This window comes from Puma concolor, chromosome B1 (assembly GCF_028749965.1).
Source record: "Puma concolor isolate L17-30 chromosome B1, mPumCon1.1.hap2, whole genome shotgun sequence".
NCBI classification, from domain to species: domain Eukaryota; kingdom Metazoa; phylum Chordata; class Mammalia; order Carnivora; family Felidae; genus Puma; species Puma concolor.
The window spans coordinates 200,926,661-200,941,071 of NC_141670.1; the positions used below are offsets into that span (position 1 = coordinate 200,926,661).

The following is a 14,411-nucleotide window of genomic DNA, read 5'->3' on the forward strand; positions in this document are numbered from 1 at the left end:
GTGTGAGCTATTATCATTCTGTAAATGAGTAAAGGAAAACACAGAGCAATAAATAAAGTACAGTCACCTAGCTCATAAAAGATACAACTGGTGCAGGGACCCAGGTCTCCAGGCCCCAAACAAGTCATGATTCTCAACCATGAGGTCTTAGAGACATGTTACCAGAACAGTGACAGCAGTCCCGGCACAGAGCAGCTATAGGAATAATTGCCATAGGAATTTGACTGACCTTGTTCAAGAGAAATTAGTTCAACCTCACACTTAGGGCTGTAATTTATCAAATCGAAGATGTCATCATGTATAAGAAGCATTGTTACACGAAATGCAGAGAAGGAAGGATGGAAGGAAGGAAGAGAGAGGGATAGGGAGAAAGAAAGGAAGGAAAGGGAGGGAGGGAGGGAGGAAGGAAGGAAGGAAGGGGGAGAAAGAGAAAGGGAAAGGCTGCTAATTAAAGCTATAGGACACTGTGCTGGTTTTCAGACTGTGGTCTCTCAGCTCCAGACTTACCCTCGATGCTCTGCCCTGTGATGCAGGGGCTGGGACCTGCATGTCTCATCTGCCCTTTGATAAGAGGCACACAAGAGCCACACTAGAGGAGGAGGGGCAAGGGGCTTGGTCCTGTTTGGCTGAATTTCCTGCTAGTCCCAGCAGTGAGTCTAGTTCCCAGCCTTTGTCTACACTGCAGAACACTGTGCCCCTCAGAAGAACAGCCCCAACGGGCCAGTGCCCACCCTTGAAGATAAGCCAGGTCTTGAGGGCCCTTCTTCCAAGCCCCCAAAGTGTCAGCACCACATGGGCAGCACCCCGTCTTCAGAGATCCCCCTTTTGACATCTGAGTTCCCCAATACCTGCTTAACCAACTCCCTATGTTAAATTCTCTCTGCTAAAATCACTAGAGTGGTTTCCATTTTCATGCTTGAACTCTGACTCAAGGATCATAAGGCACATCTTGACTTTAGAAATGTTAAGTGAAGGTCTTAGAGTTGATGAAATACAGTATTGCATCAGGGAATTCGTGAAATGTGACACTGCCTTTGAAGGTGACCTAATTAGCCTTAGTGGTGAACCCAGGAGGGGGAAGTGCCTTGCTCAGGGTCATATAACCAAAGGTGGCAGTAGGGATCAGTGGGATTCTGGGCCCTGTTCCTGACCCTTAGGTCAATGTTCTTTCCACTGTGCCTGAATCTCACTCTGCTGACCCTTCTGAAGGGCGTGACCCCTGCTCCTGGGATGGATAGGTCAACATCCTCACGGTGGGCCTCCTCATCAAACCACTCCTTTTTTTCCAGGAAGCACACTCTGCTGGTCAACAATGGGTTTGCGATATCTGCTGCACTGCTCATGGCCTGTTCTCTCCAGGCAGGAGCCTTTGAAATGCTCATCGTGGGACGCTTCATCATGGGCGTGGATGGAGGTAAGCCTTAACCGTTACTGCAAGAGGCAGTAATGCGTGCCTCGGGGGTGCTTCGAAATGTGAGTGGTGTTTGGAGCTGTCACAGGACTGGGCTCCTACTAGTGTTGAGTTGCCAGGGACCAAAGATGCAGAAAGTCTGCATGAAGGGGACAGTCCCATGAGATGAACCACTCATGAGGCTCTAGCAGGCTAATTGAGAAACACTGCCTGGTAGAAACCCGAGTCAACTCCAAAGACCTGGATGGTTTTCAGTACGTCATGCCTTTTGCTTTGTCATCTTCACTGTAAAATTCATATTCTGAGATTGTCTGTGGTTTCCAGGGGAGTTTTAATGAGGGTTGTGTTTCCTGTCCGGACTCTGACTTATTCATTCCTTCATGTATTCACTGAGTATTTGTGGAGCCCCTGCTGTGCCTGGCATTCTTCTCCATGCCAGGGGCACAGTGGTGAGTGAAATGCCCCAGTCCCTACCCGTGCAGCTTACATTCTAGTGGGTGGACAGACACATAATTAGATACATAAGGTAGGTAGTGGCAAGCCCTAGGAGAGAAATGAAGCAGGGCAGGAGGAGAGTGGGGACTATTTTAGGTAGGGCAGTCAGGGAGGACTGCTCAGAGGAGGAAACACATGAGCAAAGACCAGCATGAACCAAGAGTGAGGACCAAGTAAATGTTGGGGGAATGGGGTTCGTGGCCAAGAGAACAGTGCACTGGCCCTGTGGTGAAGTCGTGCTTGGAGAGTGAGGAGGCCAGCACAGCTGGAGCTTGGTGAGTGGGAGGAGAGTTGTAGATGAGGTTGAAGAGGGGCCGCTCAGATCACGTAGGGCATTGTAGGATTTGTGCCGAGGGTGATGTGACATGAGCTGGTTGTTTTTTCCGTAAGATTCCTCCTGCTTCTGTATAGAGAAGAGTGGAATTGGGGAGCCAGTTGTCCAAGGGGAATAGCTGTGGTGGGGTGAGATGGCGGCCGTAAGGCTGCGAAGTGCAGCCGGCTGCTGGCTGTGGGCTGTGAGAACAGGGGCCTCCAAATATATTATATTAGTAAAACCAGCTGACCGGCCAACCGACCAACCAACCTTGCTTTCTTTCTAAATACTGTGAGTGTGGAAGGTAATACTTTCAGGCATTTGTGGGAAGCTTGCAAACTTTTGGATTAGAAATCTCTGCCTTTGCTCTGAGGTCTGCTGCTTACCGATCACTGACTTCTGACAAGGTGCTTAATGGCCTTGGTTTCCCCATTTGTAAAGTGGAAATAACACCTGCTTTGAAGGGCTGTCACAAGGCTGACAGGACGCCATATACACATATAAAATCTGCCAAACTTGTGAGCTCATTAAAGGCTCATTCCCTTCCTTGCTGATTCTTGCAGGCTGCAGGCCCCAGGCTTTGGGAGTGAGCTGAACAAACGTGCCTCAGGCAGAGGTGAGCAGGAGAGTGAGGGCCTGAGGAAGGTCAGGGGGCGAGACTTCCCACCCCTCCCCTGCGCTGCTGGTGGGAAATACTCAGGATCAGTAATAACCCAGACTCAGGGTGAAATTACTCCTCTGTCTTGGTATTCAGGTAGAAAGAGATGGCTCTAGAAAATGTTCATTGGTAAGAATAATGCCTGGCTTTACGTGGTGTCTCACAGTTAACCAGTGATGGTTAACTGGGTTGTTGTGCTCTGATCTAATGCTGAAGGACTGTTACGTTGTTGTCATTTTACCTGGAGGACACTGAGGCTCAGACACGTGACTGTAGCATGGTTAAGGCTGAGGGCTATGGGTTTGCACTGTCTGGGTTCTCCCACTCACCTAGCTTATTTCATGGCTTTGAATCACTTAGATTTTGCTACCAAAAATAAAATATAAAAAACTGAAACATAAGGGCTTAAAGCAGTAATTTTTTTAAATGCTAATTTTTGAGAGAGCGACAGAGCATGAGTGGGGGAGGGGGGGGGAGAGAGAGAGAGAGAGAGAGAGAGAGAGAGACAGAATCCAAAGCAGGCTCCAGGCTCCGAGCTGTCAGCACAGAGCCTGACGTGGAGCTCAAACTCACGAACCATGAGATCATGACCTGAGCCAAAGTTGGACGCTTAACCCACTGAGCCACCCAGGAGCCCCAGCAGTAATGGTTTTGGCTGACTTTGTAAGTCTTTGGGCTGGTGGGGCAGTTCTGATCCGGGCCAGCTCTGCGGCTCTCCTCTGGGCTCTCTCGAGCGCTGTGGGGCGACTTCAGATGGCCTCACTCGCCTGTTTGGTTGTCGGCAGCTGAGTTGGGGCCGCAGGGGCCAGCTCGTCTCTGCTCCACAGGGTCTCTTCCCAGGGGATCCTCAGAGTTCCAGAGAGTGGCAACCGGGCAGGACCCGCCGTGCAAGCGCTTGTCAGGTCACTGCTTGTGGCACGTCTGTCGGGGTCCCCTCGGCCAGGCCGAGTCTCATGACCAGGCGCACAGTCCGTGTCAGAGGGACCTAAGCCCCCGAGGACGCAGACTCAAGGACTGTGAAGAGCAGCCTTCTGCTCGCTGTCTTAGCCTCTGAGTCTTCATCGCGAGGCCCCGCTGGTGGGCGTGTGAAAACGAACCGAGAGGCTGCGTGTGTGGCGCTTCGTACGTTCCAGGCATCTCGTGCCTTCGCCCAGCGCTGAGAATGGTGACGGCATCGTTGCCCTTAGTGCTGCCATTGTTTTTATTCTCAGTGAATAAGGTGTAGATCCCAGATTTGGACCGAAATGTCTGGTTTCACAGGCCCCGCCTGCTGATGAGAAAGGCCAGGTGAGGTGCAGCATGAGGGACCTTCCCCCGCGGAGGGCATCTCTGGCAGGTTTAGATTTTATCCATCACCCTCTCCCAGTTGTCTTCCTCTCCAGCTATTCTGGGGGAGGCCACACTTACTACACATAGTTAGCTGCTCTCTGAATTTCCTTAACTAAGAAAAAGCCGGATTTGAAGAGCGATGCCATTTTTACAAGGCCACGTATTCAAGACACGTGTCTGTTAGACCCCTTTTCTGAGGAGCTTTTCAAAAAGAAGCAGAAGACAAAAAGTAAGAACAAGGAGGGGAGAAAAAATCAGACCCTCTGACTTCTGGAGAATAGCCTGTTGGAGCTGGCCCAAGATGTGGAAGCTTCAGGTCATTTATGCTCACCAAGCCCTCTCAAAGCAGAGACGGGGACCTGCTTTTGAGCAGGCATTTGAGGTGAGGCAGTTGGTCAGGAAGAAAGGAAAATTGCTGGGCAGGAGATGAGTGGACTGTCTGGCTTGTAATACATAATTTAAAGCCGAGTGATGAGCCTAGAGGCTTTGCAGAGGCTGTGCTGCTCAAGCCGGGTTTGCGGGCAGTATTTGGAACCACAGCAGAAACCCACGATGCCTTCCTGAAGTGTCCTTTCTCTAAAAAGCTTGGCCAATAAACAAACAAACAAACACATTTTTACATTGAAAATGTTTTGTGTTTGTGGACGATTGTGTTGGACAGGTTCCTGCCAAGCCCTCCCAGTGCTGCCCACACTCCTAGGGATGCAAGCCTGTGTCCATGCATTAGGAGCTCTCTGATGCGCCCCCCTGCTGCATTAGGGGCTCTCTGGTGGACAAATATGAACAGTAGCATTTAGAGAAGCATATGACATGGAAAGAATATAAAATCAGGGTCAAGGAAGTGACTTTAAGTTCTGGTTCTACCATTGACTTGCCAGCTGACCTTGGGACCATCATTTCACCTCTCTGGACCCCAGTAATGTCATCTAGAAAATAAGGAGGAGTGAACTCTGGTGGCTGAGGTTTCTACCAACTCTACAAAAAAAATCTGCTTTGGCTCCTTTTGTACTCACCTTAGACCTACTATCTTGAATAGTCTCTTGAAACTTCTGGACCTCGCATGCCACATGGAGCTATATCGTTTACTCATTAAACAACATCAGACAATAGGAGATTGTGAAGTAAGAGCATATGTTATGATTTGAGTCAAATTTTAACATGACAGAGAGCATGTGTGGTGTTCTGAAAGATGGATTCTGGTCCCAGCCCTGCTACCTACCATCTGGGTGACCTCAGACAGACTTCTCTATCCCTCTATCCCTTTCCTCACATGTACAGTACAGATAACAGCATAGCTACCTGACGATGTTCAGGTACCATACAGGGGTGTGTGTGTGTGTCTGTGTGTGTTTCTGTGTGTGTGCATGTCTGTGTGTGTGTGCCTGTGTGAAGAGAAGAAGACAGAAAAATTAAAATACACAACTAAAATAGCATATAAATCAGGAAGGCAGTACATGAAATTGGAGTGTATTAAATTCTTTGCATTGTCTGGGAAATACTAAATGTACTACTTTATATTAGATTTCACTAAGACACAGATTCATGAAATGACCTCTAGAGCAATAATTTAAAGAAGAGAAAATAACATAACAATCAAATGACTTAAAAATACTTAATCCTAAAGAAGGCAAGAGAGGAGAGAAAACCAAATATAGGAGAGTGCCATATAGAACAGCAAATGGTAAGATGTTATATTTAAACACAAGAATAACACTAAATAGACTCAGTACTCCAATTAAAAGATAAAAATGGTGGGGCGCCTAGGTGGCTCAGTCGGTTGAGCATCCGACTTCGGCTCAGGTCATGATCTCGCAGTCTGTGAGTTCAAGCCTGGTGTCAGGCTCTGTACTGACAGCTCGGAGCCTGGAACCTGCTTCCAATTCAGTGTCTGCCCCTCTCGCTCTGCCCCTCCCCTGCTCATGCTCTCTCTCTCTCTCTCTCTCTCAAAAATAAATAAACATTAAAAAATTTTTTTTTAAAAAGATAAAAATGGTTACACTGGATAAATCAAATACCTGTGTATATGCTGTTTGTATCTTAGATGTAAAGACATAGGAAGATTGAAAATAAAATAATATAAAAAGCAATCCCAGGCAAACCCAAGCCCGTAAATATAGTTCGGCAGTACTGATAAGAGCCTAAGTAGATATGAAGGCAACAAAAATTACTAAAGACAATGAGAGAGGTTTCATGATGATGAAGCATTCAGTTTGTCAGGAATATAATAATTCTAAATTTGATATGCACTTAATAAAAAGCATCAAAATGTATAAACTGAAAGTGAGTATAAGCTAAAAGTTAGCCAGACTGAAATGAGAAATACTGTCTCAGCCATTGATAAAACGAGTGGACAGAAACATCAGTAGTAGATAGAATGTTTGAATGACACAGTTAACAAATATGAGCTAATCAACATATTAACATTAAACTTTAGAACTGTTAAACACACGTTTCTTTTTAGCTTTCATGGGCCATTTACAAAAATCAACCATATGATGAGCCATAAAGCAAGTCTCAACACATTTAAAAGGATTAATATTAGACTATGTTCTCTGACCACAGCAGAATTAAGTTAGAAGCTAATTACAAAAGTATAAGTAGAAAATCTTCACAGGTTTGGAAACTAAGATATAAGTGACATACACTCCAAGTAATGAACGTGTATTTCTGAGTAACCAGAGGGACAAAAAGAAATCACAATGGAAATTTTAAAATAGTTTGGATTAAATGATAATGAAAATACTACACAAGACATCTCAAAATTTGTGGACTACAGCTACAGCCATACTTCGAGTAAAATTTATAACCTCAAATGCAAAAGGCTAAAAATCAGTAATCTAAATTTCCATCTCAAGAAGTTGGAAAGGGAATTTTCATTGGAGTGCATCAGCAAAATCAAAGTAAGTTCTATAAAAGATTAATAACATTGCTAAGCCCTTGTGAGACTATTTATAAAAAGAGAAGGAATTAATAACTAATATTAGGGTTTAAATGGCCAGCTCCTGAAGCATTAGATAGATAAGAATATATTGTGATGTGATATATTTGAAAACTTAAAGTGTACAAACGCCTAGAAAGAGAAATCTTAACCAATAGTGATGTAAGAAGAATTAGAGTATCTAATAGTCCTATTCTATTAAATAAGTTGAACATATAATTAAAAACCTCCCAACAAAGGTGATTCAAAGCTTCCTTAAGAGAGAACAATACCAATTCTGTATAAACATTTCCAGGGGGGATATTTCCCAGCTCATTTGATAAGATGAGTGTATCCTGGATAGCATATCCTTATAAGAACTCTACAGGGAAGAAATGACAGGCCAATATCATTAAGGAACATAGATATAAAAATCCTAAGCAAAGACTTAGCGAACAATTTCAACGATAAACAACATAAAACATAAAAAGATAATAGGTCAAGACCTAGCTGAGTTACACCAGCAGTGGAAGATTGGATTAACATTTGAGAATCAGGGTGATTCATCATATTTACAGAATACATTTGAAGACAAAATTATATGATGATTTTGACATATGCAGAAAAAATAGTTGATAATGTTCAGTATCCACTTACGGTAAAAAAAAAAAAAAATGTAAAAACAACTCTAACCAACGAGGAATAGAAGAAAATTTCCTTATACTAATGAAGGCTGTCTACCCAGACCTACAGCAGTCATCATACTCAGTACTAAGATGTTGATAGGTTTTTCTCTGAGCTCAGGAGCGACACAAAATACATGCTGTCACCACTCTGAGTCAACATAGTACGAGAGGTCCTAGCTAATGCAACGAGGCAAATAAATTTTTTTTTAACACAAGGTATAAAGATTGGAAAAGATGAACTAAAACTGTCGTCTGTCACCGATGTCATGAATGCATAAAACATCTAAATCTATAAATAAACTTTAGAATGAGTGAGTGGATTTGGCTACCAGGGTCTCTGGATAAAAAGTCATCATACTTGTGTACTTGTAACACTAAATGCAATTTTATTTCTATACATAAGGTCAATACACTAAAAGCAATTGTATTCTTATGTAGAAAGTGAAATTTATAAACTATACCATTTAAAAGGCTGTAAAAACCGTCAAATACCCACGAATAAGTCTAGTGGGAAATGTGCAATTTCTAATCTCCTTATTATCTACACAAAAATCTATAAAATATTATGGAAAGAAATTAGACACATACATGGGGGGTATTCCATATTCACAAGTTGGAAGACAACATTATAATGATGTTCCCTCTATACTGATCTATAGATTCGATACAAACCCAAGCAAATCCAAGCAGGTTTTGTAAAATGGAAATTTCAGACTGCTTCTAAAATGTACATGGGAATACAAAGTGCTGAGAATTCACAAGATTATCTTCCAGAAAAAGAAAAATGGGAGAACTTAATCTGTGGGACATCAACAGTTAGAAAGTTACAGTGGTTCAGACAGTGCAGATTGGTGCAAAGAGAGAGAAATACATCAGTGGACTAGAAATGAGACTTCTGAAGCTGAGCCATACATATATGGACACTTATCTGTGGTGAAGGTGTAGCTGGAGAGCTGAAGGGAAGAGCGTCTTTTCAATAAATGATGTCGGGTCGGTTGGGGTCACCAGTGGTTGGGAATTGCAGCCCCTGGCAGGCTGGTACTCGGTTGTGATTGTGCTGTATGGGAACAGGACCCAGTGGTAGTCTGATGGGGACTGCAGACTCCAAGAAGGGAGCAGATGTTAATATGCACCTGTGTTTTTATGCTTGGAATATTTTATGTGAAATTTGTTTTAAATGGAATGTTTCTATGTATTGCATCTTTCCGGAAACATGAGTTCCTGGGGTAACCAGGAAGGAAAGTAATAATCCCAGCAACCGTGAAAGAACCCCTTTTTGCTTATGTCTATGGTCAGGAAATTTCTACAGGTATAACTTAAGTTATTATTGGTACATTGTAGCTGTTTTTGCAAAACAGAGGCTTATTGTTCGAGAGTTGTTATCTGTATTTTTCTGCTGCTGCTTCTCTCTGGGGAGTTGTCTTAGGGATAAAGTCCAGATTGCGCCATCCAAGGTGGCAATACTGAATTTGTATTGACACCTGATATTTTAATGCCATTACAAATGAAACCTGAACACTCCTTGACTTCATACGCACAATCAATCCCACGTAGATTATAGCTCTAAAGATGAGAGGTAAAACCATAAATATCCGAGAAGGTAACATACCATGTAATATTTTCATCATCTTAGGACACGGAAAGATCTCTTAAACAGGACAGAACAGCACTAGTTTAAAGTAAAAGAATTGATAAATTGAACTACATTAAAATTAAAGACTTCTTTCTATTCATACAAAAAAATCATCATTAATGAAGGGACAAACCACAGACAGCAAGAAAATATTCGCAATGAATGAAATTGACAAAGGGCTCAAACACAGAATACATTAAGAACTCTTACAAATCAATAATAAAAAGACAGAACATCTCTTACAAAAATGGCTAAGAGACGAAATAGGCATTTTCACAAGTTACATTAGTATTCCTCAAAAAGTTAAAAACAGAACTAATCTATGACCTAGTAATCACACTACTTACCCCAAAAATACAAAAACCCTAATTCAAAGGGATACATGCACCCCATGTTCACAGTAGCATTATTTACAATGGCCAAACTATGGAAGCAGCCCAAAGTGTCTGTCGATAGATGATGGGATAAAAAAGATGTGAGATGTCATGGAATATTACTCAGCCGTCAAAAAGAATGAAGTCTTGTCATTTGCAACAACGTGGATGGAGCTAGAGAGTACTATTCTAAGTGAGATAAGTCAGAGAAAGACAAATACCATATGTGGAATTCACTCATATGTGGAATTTGAGAAACAGTAAACAAGCAAAAGAAAAGAGAGAGACAAACCAAGAAACAGACTCTTACCTACATGGAGAACAAACTGACGTCACCAGAGGGGAGGGGGTGGGGGGATGGGTGAAATAGGTGATGGGGACTAAGGAGGGCACTTGTGATGAGCACTGGGTGATGTGTGGAAGTGTCGAATCACTAGATTGTACATCTGAAACCCATAGAACACTGTGTGTTAACTACACTGGAAATTAAAATAAATCTCACTCGTAATTAAGGAAATACACATTAAAACCACAATTGCTAAAAATTAAAAAGACCAGTAATGCCAAATATTGGCAAAAATGTGGAGCAAAGTATTTCATACGTCTCTTATAAAGGTGTAAGTTGGTGTGATGATTTGGGGAAACTGGATTTATCTACCAGAACTGAACATACATATCTTATGGTTGCTGTGTATATATATTTCCATACATGTGCATCTACACACTTGTGTAAGCATGTTTATGGGGCACTGTTAGTGTTAATCCCAAACTGGAGAGCGCTGAAGTGTCCATCAATGGGAAGATGGATGAATTGTGATACTCTCACACGTTGGAATATGACACAGCAATAAAAACGAACAGATTACAGCTGTGTGCTACAGCACGGATGCATTTCACGTTCGTGAGAAACACAAAAGAGATGAAATACCCGAGAAATACATCCCCTGTGATTCTGTGTACACGCATCTTTGGTGACAGCATCAGGCTGGTGGTGACCTTGGGGGAAAAGGGAGAGGATGGTGGTCCCGAGGAAGCACAGGGTGCGGCTTCCGGGGGGCTGGTATTGAAGGTTGATTCTTTGTGTGTGTGTGTGTGTGTGTGTGTGTGTGTGTGTGTGTGTGTGTGTGTGTAGGTTGATTCTTGACCTGGGTGGGAGTTGCACAGGCGTGCACATTTTGTGATGATTCATCAGACTACACGCGTATTATCTGCGCAATTTAAAAATATATGTCATAATTTGGGGCGCCTGGGTGGCTCCGTTGGTTAAGCGTCCGACTTCGGCTCGGGTCATGATCTCACGGTCCGTGAGTTCGAGCCCCGCGTCAGGCTCTGGGCTGATGGCTCAGAGCCTGGAGCCTGCTTCGGATTCTGTGTCTCCCTCTCTCTCTGCCCCTCCCCCATTCATGCTCTGTCTCTCTCTGTCCCCAAAATAAATAAACATTAAAAAAAATTTTTTTTTAAATAAAAAAAAATAAAAATATATGTCATAATTTGGGGCGCCTGGGTGGCTCAGTCGGTTGAGCGTCCGACTTCGGCTCGGGTCATGATCTTGTGGTTTGTGAGTTCAAGCCCCTCATTGGGCTCTGGGCTGACAGCTCGGAGCCCGGAGCCTGCTTCGAGTTCTGTGTCTCCCTCTCTCTCTCTGCCCCTCCCCACCCCTGCTCACACTCTGCTTTCTCTCTCTCTCAAAAATAAATAAACATTGGGGCGCCTGGGTGGCGCAGTCGGTTAAAGCGTCTGACTTCAGCCAGGTCACGATCTCGCGGTCCATGAGTTCGAGCCCCGCGTCGGGCTCTGGGCTTCTGGCTCAGAGCCTGGAGCCTGTTTCCGATTCTGTGTCTCCCTCTCTCTCTGCCCCTCCCCCGTTCATGCTCTGTCTCTCTCTGTCCCAAAAATAAATAAACGTTGAAAAAAAAAATTAAAAAAATAAATAAATAAACATTGAAAAAACTTTTTAAAAAGTATATGTCATAATTTGATTTTCAAAAGTCAAGACTTACTACATTCAGTAAATACTTTGGACTGGACTCAAATTTTTCTTTACCCCAGTAGAAAATGTACATTTCCAGGTGTCCCTAGAGTATTTCTTTCAGCATCTCTGATTTCCCTAGAAAATGTTTTCCGAGGTCCCTTCTGCTTTTTGAGGGCTAAGAGCTGACAATCCAATTGGACTCTGAGAGGAATCAGAGAGCTAAGCTCGCCTGTGTGAGGGCGTGTGCCCTGACTGCTCCTTGCACACCATCAGACCGTGCACCCTGAGGAAGGGGAAGGCCTTCTGGAAGGTGTAGCAGGCTCGGTACATTGGGACTGCTGTGATGTTTTAGATACGAGGCAGGCTGCCCTCTGCTCACTTCTCAGAGTCTCTGCTCGCTGTCTGACTGCCCACCGGGGGGCCTGCTCCCATAGACCACAGTTGTAACCAGGGACCAGCCTGCCAGGGTCCGCGACTCCAGATCGCTGGTATTTGCTGACCCCGGCCTTTCTGAGCCGGGATTAAACAAATAACAGTAGAGCAGTAGTGGGCGGGAACCCATTCAGTACGTGGTTTGTTTCTTTTTTATTTATTTATTTTGAGAGAGAGAGAGAGACAGAGAGAGGCAGAGAGAGAGGCAGAGACAGAGAGAGAATCCCAAGCAGGCTCTGCACCATCAGCGCAGAGCCCGACGCGGGGTTTGAATCTACATACCGCAAGATCGTGACCTGAGCCAAAATCAAGAGTCTGACCTTAACCCACTGAGCCACCCAGGCCCCCATAAATACACGTTAATCAAGCCCCTGTCTGTCCCAGGGCTGGCGCTGCAGGTGCCGTGCTCTCAGGGAGCTTCACTGTGGCTGCGGGTGAGGAAACAGACGGTCGAGTAAATACCAAACAGGAAACATGCAGAAAGCACTAAGCCCTCGGGGGAGCCAGGACTGGATGCAGAGACAAAGAGCTGGGGAAGGGGCCAGTTCCAGCAGGTGGCCAGGGAAGGCCTCAGTGAGGAGGTGTGCTAGTCTCCCGGGGGCGGGCCTCAAACAATAGAGATCATGCTATCAGAGTTCAGAGGCCAGAAGCCCAACATCAAGGTGCGGGCAGGCTTTGTTCCTTCTCGAGGCTCTGAGGGTGAATCTGTTCTGTGCTCTCCACCCCTTGGCCTTCCCTGACTGGCGTCTCTCTTGTCCCTGTCCCCATCTTCACATAGCCTCCTTCTCAGTATCTTCACATGACCTCTTATAAGGATGCCAGTCATTGAATTTAGGACCCACCCTTATCCGGTATGACCTCCTCTTAACTTGAGTACATCTGCAAACAACTTCCAAATGTGGTCACTTTGCTGGGGGCTTCGTAAGACAGGAAGCACAGGCGGGGGTCAGCTTATGGGGCTGTGACAACGAAGGTTCCAGATAAACAGAGCAGCAAAGGCCAATATCCTACAGTCAGTATGCTCCTAGGGTTCAGCGAACCCCAAGGCTGGGGGCCCCTGGGGAGGAAGAGTGGCAAGAGATGGGGGTCGTGGGCCGAGAGAGGCCACTCAGGGGTGTGGGATGCCTGGTGCAGCACTACGGGCCTCGGATGACCTACCCCCTGGTTTGCCTGGGACGAAGGACTTCCAGTGCTAAAACCAGGACAGTCCCCAGCCAACTGGCATGTGGTGGCTTTCATGTAGACTGCCTCCTCATTCGGCCCCGGTTTAGCCACCAGCATCGCATTTTGCCATGTCATTTCACAGCTGGGAGAGGAGAACGGCCACCACTTGTCGACAGCTTACTGTATGCAGGCACCCGCAAAGCATTTCACATACATCTCACCTGTGCACAGCACCTGTGTGAAGGGGGTATAATTACTGTCCCAGCTGTGGCTCCGTGCCCTTCACCGCCACCTCGCCGCCTCTTTCCCACCAGCTTTATCATTTCCTCATTCATTTTTTGAGAGGTGATTAGCCCCAGTGGGGAGGAGGAGCATCGGGGAAAGGAAACTGACAGTTTTTTAAGTGCCTGTCAAGTGACCACATGTGAGGCAGAAGCCTTATGTGTGATAATTTCATTGCCACTGCAACAGAAATAGACAGCAATTATTACCCTAATTTTATAGATCAGGAAGCCGAGGCTAGGAGAAGCTAATTGACTTGATCAAGGTCACCTGGCGAGGAAGCCGGGGCTCTGGGACTTGAGTCCTTGTACGTGTCTCCCCCTGTGGTGCTCCCCACCCCAGGCAGCAAGGTGCCAAGCTGGTCCCCGGCCAGCCAGTGCTTCCACGAGGCCAGCTGTTTTCAGCGTGTGTATTTTGGACAAAAATTCAAACAGCATCTGGCTTATGTTGTGACTTTGCAGATAATTCCCATCTCTTTGTACCTTAAGCGTGTTTGCCTTTCTGGTGAGGCAGGAAAAGTTGTTCTGGGCTGCGATGCAGTGAAAGAGATCCTCAGCTTATAAATTGGGCCACATAGTCCCTCTCCTAATTTTTTTTTTTTTTTTTTAAAGGAAGGGCCTCTCTGACGGCTAGCGACTGGGGCGAATTCAGCTTAACTTGAAGCACGTTGAGTGGTACCTAGAGTGTTTCGGGAGGTGCGAGAGGCATGGGGAGGCCAGGGAAGCAAAGAAATGTTTGATGCCCT

General features: G+C 45.1%; 1 protein-coding gene across 9 annotated transcripts in view; it reads left to right on the top strand.

Annotated features, from left to right (window-relative positions):
* The window catches only part of SLC2A9 (solute carrier family 2 member 9), a 262,594-nt gene that overhangs the window by 83,192 nt on the left and 164,991 nt on the right, over positions 1 to 14,411 (top strand). For all 9 annotated transcript variants that reach the window (XR_015250599.1, XR_015250598.1, XM_025921820.2 and 6 more), the window contains one exon: positions 1,290 to 1,414. Coding sequence is in view for 7 of the 9 variants with exons in the window: in XM_025921820.2 (XP_025777605.1) it covers positions 1,290 to 1,414 (125 nt within the window). In the remaining 2 variants the exon portion in view is untranslated. The remainder of the gene's footprint in view (positions 1 to 1,289; positions 1,415 to 14,411) is intronic.